The 18944-nt window shown below is 41.8% G+C and overlaps 1 protein-coding gene across 2 annotated transcripts; it reads right to left on the reverse strand.

Annotated features, from left to right (window-relative positions):
- Window positions 1–1931: 1931 nt before the first annotated feature.
- On the reverse strand, window positions 1932–17607 carry LOC122648888 (probable polyol transporter 4). Of its 2 annotated transcripts, XM_043842183.1 has the most exons (3): window positions 17600–17607; window positions 11751–11756; window positions 1932–3644 (listed from the first exon to the last, which is right to left on the reverse strand). In XM_043842183.1, the coding sequence occupies exon 3, from the start codon at window positions 3631–3633 to the stop codon at window positions 2284–2286; it is 1350 nt and encodes a 449-aa protein (XP_043698118.1). In that variant the 5' UTR covers window positions 3634–3644; window positions 11751–11756; window positions 17600–17607; the 3' UTR covers window positions 1932–2283. The 2 variants fall into 2 exon arrangements, with proteins under 2 accessions (XP_043698118.1, XP_043698119.1); XM_043842184.1 differs by lacking the exons at window positions 11751–11756; window positions 17600–17607 and adding an exon at window positions 12747–12978 and having other exon boundaries at window positions 1932–3645.
- Window positions 17608–18944: the final 1337 nt, after the last annotated feature.

The following is an 18944-nucleotide window of genomic DNA, read 5'->3' on the forward strand; positions in this document are numbered from 1 at the left end:
GATCACTGAGAGGGGGGTGAATCAATGATGTCTAAAATCATTCCCTCACGTGCCACTCTGGTCAACAAATACCTAAAAGCACAAACACAATCCACAAGGCACACAGAGAATTACGTGGTTCACCCGAAGGCTTCGTCCACGGTGCAATGACCACTCGAGCACCGACTTGAAAAGTGGTCTATATGTATAAGCACGATACAGAACAATACCATTAGCACCCACCCCCTACAAAAGTTCAACACAACACCCACTGTGTTTGGAGCTACATCCCCAAAGACACTAGTTATGTACCCACGTAATAGTGTTTACAACTAATCACAAATAAATAAAGGTTTACAATGAAAACCCCTAATACATGATGTCTACCCAAATCCCAAAGTAAACATACATGTAGAAAGATAAAAATCAGAATAAAAAGAATAATATGGCACCCTCTTTGATTTTTATGTCTTCAACCAACCACCACTTTCTCAGACAAGGTGTAACAATAACCGGAGCAATATGGCAGCAGTAGCGTAATCACAACTTCAACAGACGATAACACATAACAGTAATGTAATCATCATGGTCATAACTTTAAATATGGGCAACAACAACATCAACAAACAAAAAGCACTTAAACTTGAACGTGGTAGCACCAATACCTCATATCAATAGCAACAAGAGCATGCTCGTGATTTACTCTATGTAACTAGTAGTATCTTTTTCAATTTCAGAATAGCAGCATGAACACATCAATAAGATAGTATGTAATATGAACATCATCATTGCCATGAACTCAGACATGCATGCGACAGCCAACAATCAAAGCATTATAAAGGTAGCTCTTTAATTCAAACTAATACATGAGCCAACCTTCTTTTGATCTCTCTTAGAATAATGTTGTATTCCCAAAGGCAAAAGCGAGAAACCAAGCCTCCACACTATATCTTCTTCTTCAAAGTGACAGCAGCAACCTAGCCTCCAATGGCAACAACAGGCTCAACAGTATTGAACACAATAGCAGCAACTCCTCTTCAATCAAGCATTCTTTATTAAATCATCTGAGTCATGAGGGCAGCAACATTGGTTTCTGATGTTCTCTTCACGGATTTCTTCTTCTTAACACACAGTAGCATTAGGGACCATAACAAATCAAAGCTTCTCTCCTTCCTTTTCAATATAATATAATGGCAACATAAAGAATCTCACGAATTCCATTTTAGAACATAGTGAGGCATGTACAGATGTACTGCCAAACCCCATTCCATAGAACATGTCCATACAAGAGCGTCTATGTATGTGATCAAATCCTGCAAAACACAATAAAATATTTTCAATTAAAACTACATATAATCTATCATTTTATATGAAAATAGGTTTTGCAAAAACCATTTCTAAAATGACACTGGATCTAGATTCTGATCCGACCATGCATAGACAATCTCTATCTTGATGTTCCCCAATCGGATAGTGGTGACTAAGTTGAGTAACTCTCTCACTCACAAAATGTTCGCGCATTCCTAGAACATTGGCTTTGACTCTTTTGAATCTTAGTCATTGATGATCTAAAGAATGCGGTCACATTTCGCAGTGACAAGGTCCTCTCAGGTACAGGGTCTCAGTGACACATGTTTATCCCATCCTACATCTGGCAGTAATACATGAGTGAATTGACAAAGTAGATTCTTCGCCAATGCACATCATAATGTGCACTCGCATTCGTGCCCTGCCATCAACATGTCTAAGAATACCCTATGCGGCGACTATATGATACGGGTGCCAAGCCCAAACCCTAGTCGTGACTACCATTTTAAGTAAAACTTACGGACACATAATACTCAAAAAGTTTATATCGCATGTGATAATATTAAACCAAAATGTATATAAGGTTCAACACAAAGTGAACCGGACCAAACCGGGTTTGATGGACACAAAAATCCAACATAAAATGCATTCTAAGAGCTAAAACCAATTTCTAATAGTTTCTCAGGTATATGATTATAGGAGGGGCTGTATACATCAGGCTCTCAATAAGTTTAGGAAGGCTTCTGAACAAAGAAGAATGCAATTCTGGTAACAGATAATTGTTCCTCTTGTTTGAATGGATTTTAAAACAGGAGTTCTTGTAGCTGCATAACTCATGTACGACAGCGTGGTTTCAACTAGAAATCCTATACCGTGGAAAATCAGCAAGATTTCTAACTGAAACATGAGAAGCCTCCCTATCTTCCTTCAAGCTAGTTGTAAAGTTGGAAGACATGTTGGAAGAGTTTTGGTTCATCAAACTGGCTTACAAGCCAGTCATTGTTTTTGCACTAGATGCTCCACATCTCCAAGCTCAACCTTACTACCTTGCCATCCTTCCATATTCTGATAAAGCAACTCAATCTGCTCCAAAGACTTCCCCTTTGTTTGAGGAACAAAAACATAAACAAAGGCAATGGAGAGAGCCGAAATCAGGAAAAAGATGAAGAAGGTTCCTGCCATTGTAATGGCACGAGAAATGGACAGGAAGGACATGGCAATTAGGCCGCTGCTCACCCTATTTGCCACAGCTCCAATTGCTGCTGCCTGAGCACGTAATTTGAGAGGGAAGATTTCAGATGTCACGACCCAGCAAACTGGACCAATTCCTATTGAGAAGAAAGCAACATTCCCACAAACAGCCAAAATTGACAGTGGAATGGCTGCTCCATCCCTCAGTAAAGAAAGAGTAAGGCTTAATCCCAACAAACACATAGTCATTCCGATTGTGCTCACGTATAGCAGTGGTTTTCTTCCCACTCTGTCAATGTGTACAATGGCAACCAAAATGAAAATAGTCTTGGCAAATCCAACAGCAACAGTCGAAGCAAGCAGCATACTCTTGTCCTCAATTCCAGCTTCTTTGAAGATTGTGGGGCTGTAATATACAGTTGCATCCATACCTGTGATCTGCTGTAAACATTGAATTCCAATCCCAGTTATCAGCATGCGACGAACTGCATGAGAAGGGCTTAAGAGTTCACGCCATATAGCTTTCTCTTCATACTTCTTTGCAATAGCAGTCCCAGCTGCTTGCTGTATCTCTTCAAGTCTCTGTTCAACCTCTCTCTCATTATCGATTGTCTTCAGCAGGACCAATCTTGCTTCTTCAACACGGTTCTGCATCACCAACCACCTGGGTGACTCAGGTATGATGAACAGAGCAAACCCAATAAAGATTGATGGTAGGATTCCAACTGCAAGCATTATTCTCCAGTTTATGTCCGGCGAAAGACCTGAAAATGCATAGTTTGAGATGTATCCGAGAAGGATTCCAAAGTTGATGAAAATCTCAGGCAAAGAAGTGAAAGATCCTCTGTCAATGGTGGGTGATATCTCAGCAATGTAAATAGGGGCAATCATGACTCCAAAACCAATCCCTACCCCAGCAAAGAGTCTTCCTATCATCAGTATTTGGAAAGAAGGAGAAACCGCCATTATAGCTGCACCTGTTTGAAATATAATCGATGCTAAAGCCATTGTCCATTTTCTACCAATGGTGTCTGAGGTTTTACCACCAGCTAAACTGCCTAAAAGTGAGATGATGCTCAAGCAACCAACAAGAACTTCTTCCTGCACCTCTGTTATCTTCAGATCTTCCTGAATGAATAGAATAGCTCCACTCATAACACCCACATCTGCAGAAGATGAAGACCCAAAGCCTCAGACTTCAGATTCATTTTAAAATTACTGTTCTAAAAGTAAGACAGCAGTAGAAACATCGATCAGAATTGGCATGGTTGTTGCTTGCAAAGAACGTCAATCAGCTGATCACAGTACATAAGCTGTATACCATATTCTTCCCATAAATTTGAAATATTCATCCAGCTACACCAACTTCAATTTTGAATATAGCGAAAATGTACCATGAAAAATTATTATAGAGGAAATGCAAATGAGAAGAAGAGTTTGTTTAGGGACTAAAAAGACAATATCACTCTTCCCGCATTGGGATAGAAATGGGAGTTCACGGCTAGTGAAGAGCAATTGTAACGTTCTTTCCCTGTTAAAATACAGAAAACTAGCGTAGAGATGAAAAATGGTCTATTTACGAGTTGGAAGCTGCAAAACAGGGGCTGCAACAGGTTGGGTTGGGCCGGGCTTTATAGAACCCTAGCCCAACCCTATGTCCCCATAGCTGGGCCCAGGCCCAACCAGACCCTGACTCAGGGCCAAAAAAATCCAACCCTGATCCACCCTCAGGGTTGGGCCAAGATGACCTTGATTGGCCCTGATCATGGGGAGGGGGAAAAAATGCATGGGTTGGAATCGGCCGAGAAAAAAATTATCAATTTTACATAAAATAATACTGTAATAAAATTGATACTTTTTTTATGTAAAATTGATATATAATACAAAGTTGTTCAACGAAAAATGGAAAGTGGGGTTTTATAGATTGTTCAACAAAAAAATGGAATTATTTTTTAAACGATAAGTTTGGTTATCTTATAGTAGATATATATGACAATAAAACTAAATTATTTTTTAAATGTCCACGTAACTACCATCTAAACAAATTCTGCAACAGATAATGATCAAATCACATTCTAGTATTATTTCTTAGTAAAGAAATTTAATTAATAAAAACTATCAGTATATAGTGTTTCAAATGTCTTCTTTTTTTATATCTTTCTTTGTCCTTATCTCTCTTGGTAACTCTCTCTCTCTCTCTCTCTCCCACGATATTCCTCACCCTCTTTTTCTCTAGATATACATCTCAGCGTCTCTATCTCTCTCTGTCCCCCCTCTCACGATCTCTCTCTCTCCCTTTCCTCTCTCGTACTCTTTTGTGTCTCCTTGTCTCTCTTGGTTTTAAATTTTTTTAACACTAATTTATCCAGTCAAGAATTCTGATAAGAACTAAGATTTCATAGTATAACTCGAAAAAAAAAAAAAAAAAAACTTAAACTATACAGAAATTTTTAAGACAATGTTGCAATTCGAATGGATATTAGATTTTATATTAAATCCACAACTTACATAAAAAAAGAGAAATAAAAATTTGGAGGATACCTTGCACTTTCAGTAACTGAATTCGAAAGCCCAAAAATCTTGGAATGCAAGAATTCTGAAGAAGCAATAACCAGATATATAAAACTCCAAAAGGAAGATGTTTCTATATAACTTGTTTCTATTTTTTTTTTTGAAAGAATGGAAAAGTCTACTGAAGGGTATTTTTTTGGGAGAGAATGAGTGAGTGGATAACAGAGTTGTTTGTATTTTTTTTTTAAGAATGAAAGTCTTAGGAAATGAAGATTGGTACAGAGCATGGCATTGTATATACACGGGTTTTTATGTTTTTTTTTTTTGGAAGGATGGGAAATTTTTTTTTTTTTAACTTATTTAATAATTTAAATATACTTACCTAAAAACAAGGGAAAAGTCTTTTATTTTCTCAATTTATGAACCCCATTTTTTTGGGAGAGCGAGATGTACGTACATAGACTGAAGGGTATTTTTTTGGCATAGAATGAGGGAGTGGATAACAGAGTCGTTTGTATTTTTTTTTTTTTAAGAATGGAAAAGTCTTAGGAAATGAAGATTGGTACAGAGCATGGCAATGTATATACACGGGTTTCTATGTCTTTTTTTTTTGGAAGGATGGGAAAGTCTTTTTTTTTTTTAACTTATTAAATAATTTAAATATACTTACCTAAAAACAAGGGAAAAGTCTTTTATTTTCTCAATTTATGAACCCTATTTTTTTGGGAGAAAGCATGGCAATTTAAATATACTCGTTTCTATTTTTTTTTATAATTTAAATATACTTACTTAAAAACAAGGGAAAAGCCTTTTATTTTTTTTATAATTTAAATATACTTACCTAAAAACAAGGGAAAAGTCTTTTATTTTCTCAATTTATGAACCCTATTTTTTTGGGAGAAAGCATGGCAATTTAAATATACGCATTTCTATTTTTTTTTATAATTTAAATATACTTACTTAAAAACAAGGGAAAAGTCTTTTATTTTTTTTATAATTTAAATATACTTACCTAAAAACAAGGGAAAAGTCTTTTATTTTCTCAATTTATGAATCCTATTTTTTTGGGAGAAAGCATGGCAATTTAAATATACGCATTTCTATTTTTTTTTAATAATTTAAATATACTTACTTAAAAACAAGGGAAAAGTCTTTTATTTTTTTTATAATTTAAATATACTTACCTAAAAACAAGGGAAAAGTCTTTTATTTTCTCAATTTATGAACCCTATTTTTTTTGGGAGAAAGCATGGCAATTTAAATATACGCGTTTCTATTTTTTTTATAATTTAAATATACTTACTTAAAAACAAGGGAAAAGTCTTTTATATTTTTATAATTTAAATATACTTACCTAAAAACAAGGGAAAAGTCTTTTATTTTCTCAATTTATGAACCCTATTTTTTTGGGAGTCCTTCTCTCTTCTTCTTCTTCTTCTTTTTTCTTTTTTTTTTTTTTTTTTTTTTTTTTTTTTGTTTTCTAGGAATGGGAAAGTTTTTTTTGAAGATAAGATTGGTACAAAGTAAGGCAATTTACATACACGAGTTTCTATTTTTTTTTTTAATTTAAATATACTTACCTAAAAAGTCTTTTATTTTCTCAATTTATGAACCTATTTTTTTGGGAGTCGTTTCATTCTTTTTTTTTTAAGAACGGAAAAATCTTAGGAAATGAAGATAAGATTGGTAGAAAGCATGGCAATTTACCCCTATTTTTTTGGGAGTCGTTTCTTTAATTTTTTTTTAAATAATTTAAATATACTTCTCTAAAAACTAGGGAAATTTTAATGTAAACTACTCAATGTACATACACACGTTTCTATGTTTTCTTTCTTTTTTTTTTTTGGAAGGGACAATTATTTTGGGTTTATTGATACTGTTGAAGGGTATTTTTGTTATGAAAAGATTTGCCATAACTTTTGAGTTCCTACTTTTATAATATAGTATGATATGTGGTCAAGTGCCTAGCGCACTTGGTAGCTAGTGGTGTGTAAAGGCCCATTGCTAGAAAAATATCCAACACTCACAAGATGACGCGGGTTGTTGTGGATGCGGGGCGTGCCAGAACCTTTGACCCAAGTTCAAACGGACTGGGATTGCGGCTATCTGACTACCAACTAGGGAATGTAGAGTTCCCTCGTGCCTGAGTAACCTCCAAGGACCTTTGGGTTAGACTGTATAGGCAACGGTCTCAATGGGATCTACCAAAAGTTTATAAAACTGACCAGAGAAAGAGATTGACTCTTGTGCAAAATGAAATGACTAAATTAATACTGAGAAAAGTACACTAACCAATTACAATTGAAACCAAACCTGTAGGGATGAACGCTCTTCCTGATTCTCCCTCCCAATGATTGGCCCATTGGGATTGTAAGCACACCCTCTCAAGAAGAAGTACACTAAAGCAAGGAACTAGTAAACAAATAAAAGAACAATAAAGATAATGCCAAGAGCTGGATTGTGTGTGTGTGTCCTTTTTCTGTGACAACCCCTGCCCCTTTTATAGTAATCTCTATCTAGATGGTGGTGGTTGCATCTCTTGGCTTCAAACCCTATTTCCTATCTCGACGTGGCCCCTTCTTGCGGCCGATTCCGTTATGCTCTCCTGGGCCCACCGTTGTGGTGGTAGTGACCCCTTTCTCTCCCTCCTTAAAAGTAGAAGACGCCTCCTTTGTGGGGAGTGACCTTCTCAACCAATCTTTGACAGGGTCCACCCTTCTCCCTTCGAAATTGCTTACGTGGCTTATCACCCAACGGCCTCCTTAATGGCGCATGACCCCACCAACGATGTTGGACCCATCCAAAAATGGCCCCAACAATTTCCCCTCACAACTTCCTGAGGCGGTGCCACGTGGCCCACCTAGCCTTAGGAGGTTGTGCGCTCTTTGTGCCGCCCTTCCAGGTTCCCAACGCTTCAATCATGATGCCGTTTCCCCTCATCCTGGGTAAACGTTCCTTCAACCAGTGCATCAGCGCCGTCGACCTTTGTATCAGCGACCGAAATAAATACGCCTCTTTTAAATTTGAATTGATAGGCTGGCGCCACAAGCTCCCTCAGTTTTTGCCCTTTTTAAAGCACCAACCTCTCTGGTCTCCCACTCTTCGGTCTCATTCCTTTTCGATCGCCTACCTCTTCAGCCTGCGCCATGGACTACCCCGTTTGGCATAAAGCCCAAGCCTTTTAGTCGTCTCTGGCCGACTTTTCTCCCGGACTAGGAGGTGTGGGTAGACCGCGTCATGGAGGCACATCGCGAGTGCCTTTTGACTCTAGGAATCCTGGATGCCCTAGAAGTATCCAGCATCGCCGCCCCTCCTGACGTTCCCCTCCTACAAGCTGCCCTACACTTTTAGTCTAGCTCCAGTAATGTCTTCCTCTTCCCCTGCGGTCCCATAAGCCCTACCCTTCTCGATGTTGGGGCCCTGACCGGCCTCAAGGCCATCGGCCTTGAATTTCATGGGGCATCCCTTGGAACCCTGGACCCCCGAAACGTCGAGGAGCAGCATGGCCTGGACTTCACCAAAAAACCAGTTACAGTATGTACTTGTCTTCCATCCATTAGACTGAGGGTCCTATCTCCGAGGTCGAATTCGTGGCCTTTCTCCTCTTTTGGATTTGTCGCTACTTGGCCTGCGTTAAATCCAACAAAATTGCCAAGACCTACCTGCGTTTGGCCAATGCTCTATCCCAAGGGCATTCTGTTGACCTTGCTTCTTTCGTCCTGGCTTCCCTCTACAGGGGCTGCAGTACCATAGTCAGTTCGAACTTCGATTCTAGTGGTGGCCCCTTCTAGCTGCTCCAAATTTGGCTGCGCACCTACTTTCCTTGCTTTTACACTCCGTCTCCCATTCTTGAGTGCCACACCATCGGTCTTTACTTTATGCAAGAGTTGTCAGAAGAAGAGCGACCTTCTCTGCAGGACTACCAAACCTTCTTTCTTAGGCTTGAGGAGTCTCGTTCCCCTATGTTGTTCATGCCCTTTCACCTACACCAAGACCTTCCCCCCTGGCTGTCAGCTGCCTTGCTCAACCCTCGGTCTGCCCTTGAGTTGTGGCGCAAGTTCCTGGTCTGTAGAGACCTGCACTTTGGAGTTACCTGGGAGCCCTCTGGGAATAATATGTGCGAGGTCGAAGTATACAACCCCCAGTGTTGCGCTCGCCAATTCGGCCTGCGGCAGTCCGTCCCCCTCCCATGTTATTTTTCTGAGAACAAAGGCGGGCCAGCCCGACCTATCTTGAGAGTAACGGGCCAGATCAAGATTGTCGCCAACATGGGGTGACCTCGTCATGTCTTGCTTCCTCCCTGAGCCTTTGACCCAGAACCCTTTCCTACGCCAGAATTCACAGCCTGGTGGTCCACCTTCTTTGCTACCCTGTCCATTGAAGTGCTTCCTCCAATTACTGATGAGGCTAATTCTGACTCCAAACTGCAGATGAAGGACGTCCCTGGTAAAGGTAAGGCCCCAGTCCCTCATGCTCCAAGTAAGTTGCTCCTAAACTCAATCCTTCGATACAAAGAGGCCTTTGGTGTCAAGTACCACCCAGACCAAACTATCATGCAAAGCCGCCATGACCTGGCTATAGACCGAATCCGTCGCAAAATGCGCGAAGCATTCTTGTAAAGTAGCTAGGAGAGCCTATGTGGACATAAGCAGCTTTGACCGCTCATTCAAAGTCTTTATGGACTGGCAGCCTGCTTTACCCGATGCCGGCCTAGGCGTGGCCGAGCTTGTCAACCCCCACCTTTAGATGTGGTCTGGTGGGGTTGAATTCGCTGGCTCTTATGCTGATGACTACGAGGTCACTCGTACCAGGCGTGCTGTCCAGGTCGTCAATCCTGCCAAGCATGGTACCCTTGTAACCCTGCATTCTTTGATTCATAGTTATTTCCTGACTAACGGCATGCTATCTTAAGTTTTCAGAGGCCCGTCTTACTCGGCCTGTGCCTTCTCAGTCCGTCGGTGTCGACGCCTCCCAGAAGCGTAGGACCCCATCATCAGCTCCCACCAGTCCGTTGTTTAAGGAGCATCCCCAAAAAAAGCAAAAATAGCTATCAAAGAAGCCCCCCAAAAAGCAATCCCTCAAAGAAGCCTCTCTGAGCGAGGAAGTTTCAGAAGCACCATCCGGCCTAAGGCGCTCTAGGCGCTTCCTTGTGAATGCATACCCGCAATCTTCCCCAACTCTCCTGGATGTTGCCTCAGGTTCAAAGGAAGAAACCCCTATTGCGGGCTCTCACGATGAGGTGGCCTCCAAGTCACCAACTCCCGCTGCCTCGTCGCCCCTCTCAAAGGTTGTCAACATAGTCGAGCAAGTAGGCACCTCCAGTCCTACCGCAACTATGGTCCTAGCTCCAGACCGAAGCCCCTCTCCTGACCTAATGGTATGTCCTGACAATGCCTTTTTGTGTTCTGGCATCATCAGGAAGGTGGAAGCTGAGCTTGTTTCGCCTTCAGGGTCTTCTCTAGCTCTCTTTCCCTTTGAGAAATCATAGGGTAAGGAGGAAGGTTGTCCATGGCGCAGGCTGAAGAGGTAGGTGATCGGAAAGGAATGAGAACGAAGAGTGGGAGATCAGAGAGGTTGGTGCTTTTAAAGGGGTAAAAACTGAGGGAGCTTGTGGCGCCAGCCTATAGAAATTCAAATTTAAAAGAGGCGTATTTATTTCGGTCGCTGATACAAAGGCCGATGGTGCTAATGCACTGGTTGAAGGAACGTTTACCCAGGACGAGGGGAAACGGCGTCATGATTGAAGCGTTGGGAACCTGGAAGGGCGGCACAAAGAGCGCACAACCTCCTAAGGCTAGGTGGGCCACGTGGCACCGCCTCAGGAAGTTGTGAGGGGAAATTGTTGGGGCCATTTTTGGATGGGTCCAACATCGTCGGTGGGGTCATGCGCCATTAAGGAGGTCGTTGGGTGATAAGCCACGTCAGCAGTTTCGAAGGGAGAAGGGTGGACCCCGTCAAAGATTGGTTGAGAAGGTCACTCCCCACAAAGGAGGCGTCTCCTAATTCTAAGGAGGGAGAGAAGGGGGTCACTACCACCACAACGGTGGGCCCAGGAGAGCATAAAGGAATCGGCCGTAGGAAGGGGCCACGTGGAGATAGGAAATAGGGTTTGAAGCCAAGAGATGCAACCGCCACCATCTAGATAGAGATTGCTATAAAAGGGGCAAGGGCTGTCACAGAAAAAGGACACACACACACAATCCAGCTCTTGGCATTATCTTTATTGTTCTTTTATTTGTTTACTAGTTCCTTGCTTTAGTGTACTTCTTCTTGAGAGGTTGTGCTTACAATCCCAACGGGCCAATCATTGGGAGGGAGAATCAGGAAGAGCGTTCATCCCTATAGGTTTGGTTTCGATTTTAATTGGTTAGTGTACTTTTCTCAGTATTAATTTAGTCATTTCATTTCGCACAAGAGTCAATCTCTTTCCCTGGTCAGTTTTATAAACTTTTGGTAGATCCCATTGAGACCGCACACACACACACACACAATCTGGCTCTTAGCATTATCTTTATTGTTCTTTTATTTGTTTACTAGTTCCTTGCTTTAGTGTACTTCTTCTTGAGAGGGTGTACTTACAATCCCAACGGGCCAATCATTGGGAGGGAGAATCAGGAAGAGCATTCATCCCTACAAGTTTGGTTTCGATTGTAATTGGTTAGTGTACTTTTCTCAGTATTAATTTAGTCATTTAATTGCACACCAAAGTCAATCTCTTTCCCTGGTTAGTTTTATAAACTTTTGGTAGATCCCATTGAGACCGTTGCCTATACAGTCTAACCCAAAGGTCCTTGGAGGTAACTCAGGCACGAGGGAACCCTACATTCCCTGGTTGACAGTCAGATAGGCCGCAATCCCAGTCCGTTTGAACCTGCGTCAAAGGTTCTGGCACGCCCCGCATCCACCACAACCCGCGTCATCTTGTGAGTGTTGGATATATATATATATATATATATAATATATTATATAACAAAGTGTGGGTGACGTTTAAAGTTTAATATACATACATATATATATATATATATATATATATATATATATATATATATATTGATAAAATTACTTAAAACAGGGTCGGGCCGGGCCAGAGTTAGCCCGAGGCTTCAACCTTGGTCCGATCCAACTCTAACTTATGGGCAGAAATTCTCAGCCCTGACCTGCCCTCAGGGCCAAATATCTCAACCCAAACCCTATTTGGGCTCGGGGCAGGCTAGGGCGAGTTTCGGGCGGCCAAACTTGCACCCCTAGTTGACTAGATTGCCTTTTATATTACCATCCACCGAATTCCCAACTAATAGAGTGGTTACCCTTTTATATTTGCCATCCACCAAATTCCCAATCATAAAACAAATATGTAACCTTATTGTTATCCTCTCCTATAATTGCACAGTGGAGTACTGCATCGTGTGGTGCAGCAGAGACCATGTGGCACAGTGGGCTCCATCTGGTGCACCTGGCCTCTGCAGTCATTGCATGATGCAGTACTGCACCGTGCTATAATTGCATAGATAAAAATTCAGAACAAACAAATTTCTGTACTACTGCAAATTCAGAAAAGAATAGCTAATGAGACATGGGTTTTCTCTGTCGAGAAAAAAAAATAATAGACGCCACGAATTGCCAGGTGGTGCTTTTACAGAAAAGAACAACAGATCAAAGAGGGAACAAAGAAAAAAAGGTGAGAGAAAGCGCGACACAAACAAGGTTTTTTTTTTTTTTTTTTGAATGAATGACACAAACAAGGTAAGGAGCTCAGCGTAGCCGGGAAGCACGGAGTTGAGACAGGCGAAGATAGCACAAGTGAAAACGTATTTCTTCGTACTGTTGCTGCCAACCTGTTGATGAGGATGATGCGAGGGGTCTTCGTCGTCTGGGAGCTCCGAATCCATACTCCTGTATTTGTTTTTAGCTCCCAAGGGAAGGTTAGAGAGTCCATCTCCGTTCCCGTTTTCTTGAAGTTCCACCAATCTCATTTCTTTATCCAAAGAACATTAAGTAAGAGAGAGAGAGAGAGAGAGAGAGAGAGACTGACACTGGTGCAGGATTTTATTATGCCATCCTGGGTTTCTCAGCTCTTAAAATCTCAGAACAAAAACCTGAACTCTAGATCTAGTGGAAGAGGGAGGGAAGACCATGTCCGTGTCTATGGGTTCCACGGAATTCTCTTTTCCCCTCGGAAGGAACCGTGTGCCTAATTCCCCTTGGCAGGAGGAGGGAAGACAAACTCTAAGATAGTTCCTTTCCGTGTTGTCTTCTTCGTCTTTGTGGAATTGTTTTTTGGATAATAAGATTTGCAGAAACAACGACGGAGGAAGAAATGAAGAAGAGATTCACAGAGCGTTTCTCTAATTTTCTCACCCATCTCGTATGTCGTACGTCAGTTTTATTGTGTATTCCGTTATCCATGGGATAATCCTCTTGGTTAGAGCGATGAATCACAAATCACGGATTCAGTGCCTTGCGGCGACGAAATCGGGATTTCTTTTACTCTGTTTTCTTTGGCCCCTTCTGTTTAGAGGGAAGGTGTGGTGGGATTGCACTGTTGGGAAAATTGACCTGAATGTTGTTGGAGTTTTGTTAGGGTAGAAATGTTGAGGTAAATTACTTTGTCCATGAATCGTAATTAAAAGTTCCATCAATTTGGTGGGGTTTGAGGCACCACAACATCAGTTTATCGAAAAAGAAAAAAAAAGAGGGTGGACTAGGCCAGCATACCTAATGTCCCACTTCCTTTTCCCTCAAAAGACTTGCCATGAGTTAGATACTATCTATCTCCGATTTTGGAACAATGATAGTGGGGAAAGGAAGCGCAGTCACGTAGTCAGTTGGGACACAATAACTAGGCCTCTTTCCTTGGGTGGACTTGAATTACGCAAATCTAAGATTCACCACAGAGCCCTCATTCTCAAATTAGGTTGGAGACTGATGACTGAACCCTCTTCGGTTTGGGCCAGAGTCCTAAAAGCTAAGTATTTCCCCAAATCCTCTTTGTTTGATCCAAAAGTTGGTCGTAAAAGAGGGTTTTGGACCTGGAATAGTATTGCCAAGGTATTACCGGACCTTAAGTAGATCTCTTTCCGACAAATTGGCAATGGACTTTCTACCTCCTGATGGCATGACCCTTGGATTCCAGCAAGACCAGGTAAATCTCTTCCACAGGTAATTCATCCTACTCCCAATTTTCATTCTGTTTCTGATTTTATACTTAATAGTAATTTGTGGGACTATTCCAAGTTGATTGCTTGTTTTCACCCTTGCAATGTCAATGCAATTCTTGGAATACATGTTTCTCAACTAGAGGACTCTTGGAGGTGTACTCTAACTAAGACTGGTAGATTCTCAACTAAGAAGGCTGCTAGTTTTATTAATACCTCCAATCCCCTCAACTCTTCACTATCCCGATGGTGGAAGTTTTTTTTGAAATTAAAAATTCACCCTCGATTTAAAACCTTTTTTTGGCTTGTTTTACATACAGAGATTCCCATACGAGGCACACTTTCAAAATGGATGGCTATCGAGCCTTAATGTGTTCTCTGTGGCTCTTGTGTTGAGTCCATCTGACACCTTTTCTTATCTTGTTATTGGACTAAGCACGTATGGGCTTCTGGTCCTCTGGGACTGAGAACTAAGCAATTATCTGCTCCCTCTTTCATCGATCTAGTTACCTCCTGGCGTGGTTCCCCTTTTCTGGATAAGGCTTCTTTAGTTTGGTTTTTTTCAGTTTTTATTATCACTTGTAATTTCATTTGGATTGTAAGAAACAAAGTCCTTATGTGCAATGCTCCGGCTGACCCTCGGATGGTCATTAACAATGTTTCAAGATGGTTATCGGATTTGGATATCACCCCACCCGAACAGCAACAGTCTAGCTCCTACCCTTTAAGATTTAATGATCTATCTTTGCCACCTATTAATTCCAATATATCTGGTTTGCTGGTCGCAGGAATTTTTGAACCAGATCTTAATTTAGCTCGGTGGACTTATTATGGTTTGATAGATGGTCAGAGTATTCTAACAGATGCAGGTACATGCGCTACAAAGGATGTTAAGGAAGCGGAACTTGTTGCTTTGTGGGAAGAGTGGCATACAACAAGACAAGTAGGAATAGAGATTAGAGATATATGGCTTTGCAATATTATACTTTTTAACCTTCTAACCTTTCAACTTGGAAGGTTCAAAAAAGAAAAATTGTTTGGCAACTATTAAACACTGTTGCACAGAGATTTCTACCGGAGGAAAAATCCTCAGGCAATGCAACTACAGGCTAGCCTTGAGCTAGGAATGAAGTAAGGAAAAACGGAGAGAACACTACGAAGTCTCTTGATTTCTTTATTGATGAGGGAATAACTGGATGAATCGAATTGAATTACATGAGCATTAGGGCTCTTAGTTATACAAGTTTGGGTCTAACCCCCTTTCCTTTTGGCAAGATCATCCCTTCGTGCTCGGATTAGGAAACTAAGGTGACGAGTCGAGATTCTCTTACTAAATCTTGGGATCCTTCCATATGTGGCATGTGGGTTACGGTTAGGAGCATGTTCCCACTTGGAAGTTTCATAACTGTCTCCATTGACGTGTCCTGGTTGGCATAACCGTCTTAAGTGTGGCTTTTCGGATCCAAGTTTGGGAACTGGTTTGCTTGTGACCCAAGGGAGGCCACGTGTAAGGCAGAGATTGGTCATATAAAAAGTGGTGTATCATTTGCCCCCTACTCCCTTTACCTGAGGTGAGGTATGGGGAGTATATCTTTTCGGTATCCCGTGTTGAGTCGAGCGCAGCTCGAATCATGTGTTTGGCGGTGCTGGCAGTTGGTGAATCAACTCTTTTTGTCCTTTGGCCATATTTCTTCTCTGGACAACTTTACCCTCTGCGGGTCTTTTGTAATCGCGCCGCTATTTGTCGAGGTTTGCACGTGGATGCAAAATATCTTCCAGTTTTCATGTCTTTTGAGGGAAACTTGATGGGATGTCATAAAGTTTATATTTAAATTTCCTTGCTTTCCCGATGTTTTATAAAGGTAGTTTTTCTCATCCTCGACATTCGTATCCTTTCTTCTTCTCTATTCGGGCCATTCGAGTAGAATGAAAGGCTGGATTTGGAGGCTTTGTTCCACTGCCCCCAAGAGTATAAAACGTTCTAGCTTCCCTCATTTCTCTTTCTCCATTGTCTTCAAGCTTCCTGACTAAAAACTCTTGGGTTCCTGAGTTCCTGAAGTCGTTTTGCTCAGTGCCTTTTCTTCAGTCGTACCCTTTCTTCCCCAAGTAAGTTTTTCCTTTTCCTTTCTCTTTAATCATTTTGTTTTTCTGTTCATTCGGGAAGATGGGGAAATCCAAGAAAAACTCAAATCCTGAATCCAATCGAGAGCTGGAGTCTCTGTTAAATGAGGGAGAGAAGTAGTTCCATGGAGTGGTTTCGCAAGATAATCAAAAGGTTTCCCTCCGTTCGTCAATGGAGGGGGTTACAGGTTCCAGGATCCCTATACTAATTCCTCGAAGTTCATCTAGTGCTTCTGCCAGTACTTCCAGCCGCGGTTCCAAGAAATCATCGGCCAAAAGGGGTCATCGTGTTCATCAACCCCAGCAGAATCCCACCATCGGGAAAGGAGTGGATGAGATTCCCTCTGTACTAACCGATTATAATTTGTTGGAGATCCGAAATGTCTATGTAATCCCAGAATCCGTTGATCTCAGGGTTCCATCTCCCGAGGATAGATTAAACCAACCACAACCTGATGAGGTTGGTCTCATTCTAGATGCTTTCAAGGCGGGACTCCGCTATCCTGTTCCTACCTTTATTTCTTTTCTCCTTAGGCATTATAGGGTTACCCCCAGCCATCTGGTCCCCAACTGCTGGAGGTGTGTGGGGGCCTTTATTGTTAGATGTTCTCGGTTGGGTAGACGCCCTTCTCCTGCTCTGTTCATCAAATGCTTCACTCTGAACCAAAATAGCAGCCATCCGGGGTGGTACTATCTCCGTCAGCATGATGTTCCTGTTGTTGGTACATTGCCATAAGCTATTCATGGCTGGAAACAGAGGTTCTTCTGGGCTGCATACATAGGACCCAAGTGTCCCATTGTGTGGGGTTACCCCGATACCGTTGCTCGAAATAGGATCCCTTTCCTTGACCTTGAAGCTCGGTCTACTCTGAAGAAGATGATGACTGACGGGGAGCGTGTGGAGGTAGAGGCTATTGACTCTCTAGATATGAATGATTTGGAGAGGGGTGAGCACCTCGGTGATTTATCTTTTCCCATCTCCTTTTCGCAGACCTTTGCACTGTACTAACTTTCTCTCATTTTTTTTTGTTGGCTGTAGTGGAGTTTGCTTTGGATTCCCTTACTGCGTTTATAGAGACCGAGGATCTCCATGTAGCTGGGGATGTTATTCTTCCTCCCCCTGATAAGAACAAGAAAAGAAAAGTGCCCCCAAGCAAGTAAGACAAGGGTCTCCCTAAGAAGGGGTCCAAGAAACCTCCTCCTTCGCCTTCTCAAGGTATCAAAATTCGAGAGCAGCCTTCTGATAAGGGAAAGACAACTTCCTCTTCTGGTCTGGCCACTCAGGAGGTGGGATCTCTTGCAGTTTTCAAGGATCCCCCACCCTCGGATACGACCAAGAAGAACAAGGGGAAGGAGAAAGTAACATCAGATTTATTTGTCCCTAAGTGGTCGATCAATACCGACTAGAAGGTGATTGGCAACATCGCTACTACCGAGAATGTGGCCCTGAACTGCGTTCCTCCAGCTGATCAAGACTGGCTCTCTGAGATGGATGATGACACACTGGAGAGATCTACCCTTACACGGACTTATGAGGTAATGCTCCTTTCTTTTCCTGAAGCTCGGTTTTCAATCGATCCTTGCTAACCTTTTCCTCTCCCAGGCTTTGGCTTTTGTCACCGGGTTGGTGGGGCGTAAGAGAAAGATCGCTTTCGTGTATACCGATCTGGAGAAAGAGAGGTGTCAACTGAAGAGGGCTAACCGAGAAAGTGGTGATCGGATTTGTCTTCTGGAAACCGAGGTGAAGGACCTGAAGGCGGGGAAGAAGACTGCGAAGAAAGCTCCTGCCGAGGCAGGGGCAAAACTCACTACAGCGGAGAAACAAGTTAAGTCTCTCTCTTCTTCCTATGAGAAGACCAAGGAGAAGTTGCGTGAGAAGAAGCAACTGTCCAAGAATTAGAAGAATGAAATTGCCACTTTGAAGTCCCAGCTTGAGGATCCTTGCGCCAAGGCCGTAGAAGAATATATCAGAATGCTCCACAAACTGGTAGCTATGACCCCGTGTTTTGGTCTTTTAACCAAAAATTCAAATTAGCCCATATTTTTGGGCACGGGTTTAACAATCCTCTATCCTTATAAGAATTTTGTCCTCAAAATTTGACGTGTCTGAGGATTCAAAAAGATGAGAATGCTTGATCACCTTTCATCTTCTGGTTACCCGGACGTTCCTTGGTCAGGGTGATTACTCCATAATACCTTTACAATAAGATAGTATGGGTGTGAAGATCGTGCTCTTTTCATCCCAAAATCTCTTCGAGTTTCTTCTCATAGGTTTCCACTGGACAAGTTTTATACACTTCATTTAATTTCACAACATTTCTAGTAGGAGTGATAACCACTAATTTGTGTTCTAAGTTCTTCGAGGGCATACTCATCTTATCGCAAAATAGAAGAAACGAAAGAGTGTGATGTACTAGAATCTATTAATACTTAATTAAGTGAGGATGATATGGATAAAGTACCTATCATTGCACCTGGATTTGCCTTAGCTCCCTCTGTGGTTAGGGTACATTCTTGCTCTTGAACTCTATTATTTTGGGGCTGGAAAAGCTGAGCAGTAGGTGGAACTTGTCATGGTGTACAAACTTTACAATGAGGACAATCTCTAGACATGTGTTTGGGTAGTTTGCACGTATAGCAGTAGCTACGTCCAGCAAGCGGATAGGCAAGAACAAGACA

Source organism: Telopea speciosissima, chromosome 1 (genome assembly GCF_018873765.1).
Source record: "Telopea speciosissima isolate NSW1024214 ecotype Mountain lineage chromosome 1, Tspe_v1, whole genome shotgun sequence".
NCBI lineage: Eukaryota > Viridiplantae > Streptophyta > Magnoliopsida > Proteales > Proteaceae > Telopea > Telopea speciosissima.

Coding starts and splice junctions, on each gene's coding strand:
- LOC122648888 (XM_043842184.1), bottom strand. CDS start 12,962: ATGAGATTGGTGGAACTTCAAGAAAACGGGAACGGAGATGGACTCTCT. Junction 3,646..12,746: donor ACTCCGTGCTTCCCGGCTAC/GCTGAGCTCCTT, acceptor TCATCTTCTGCA/GATGTGGGTGTTATGAGTGG.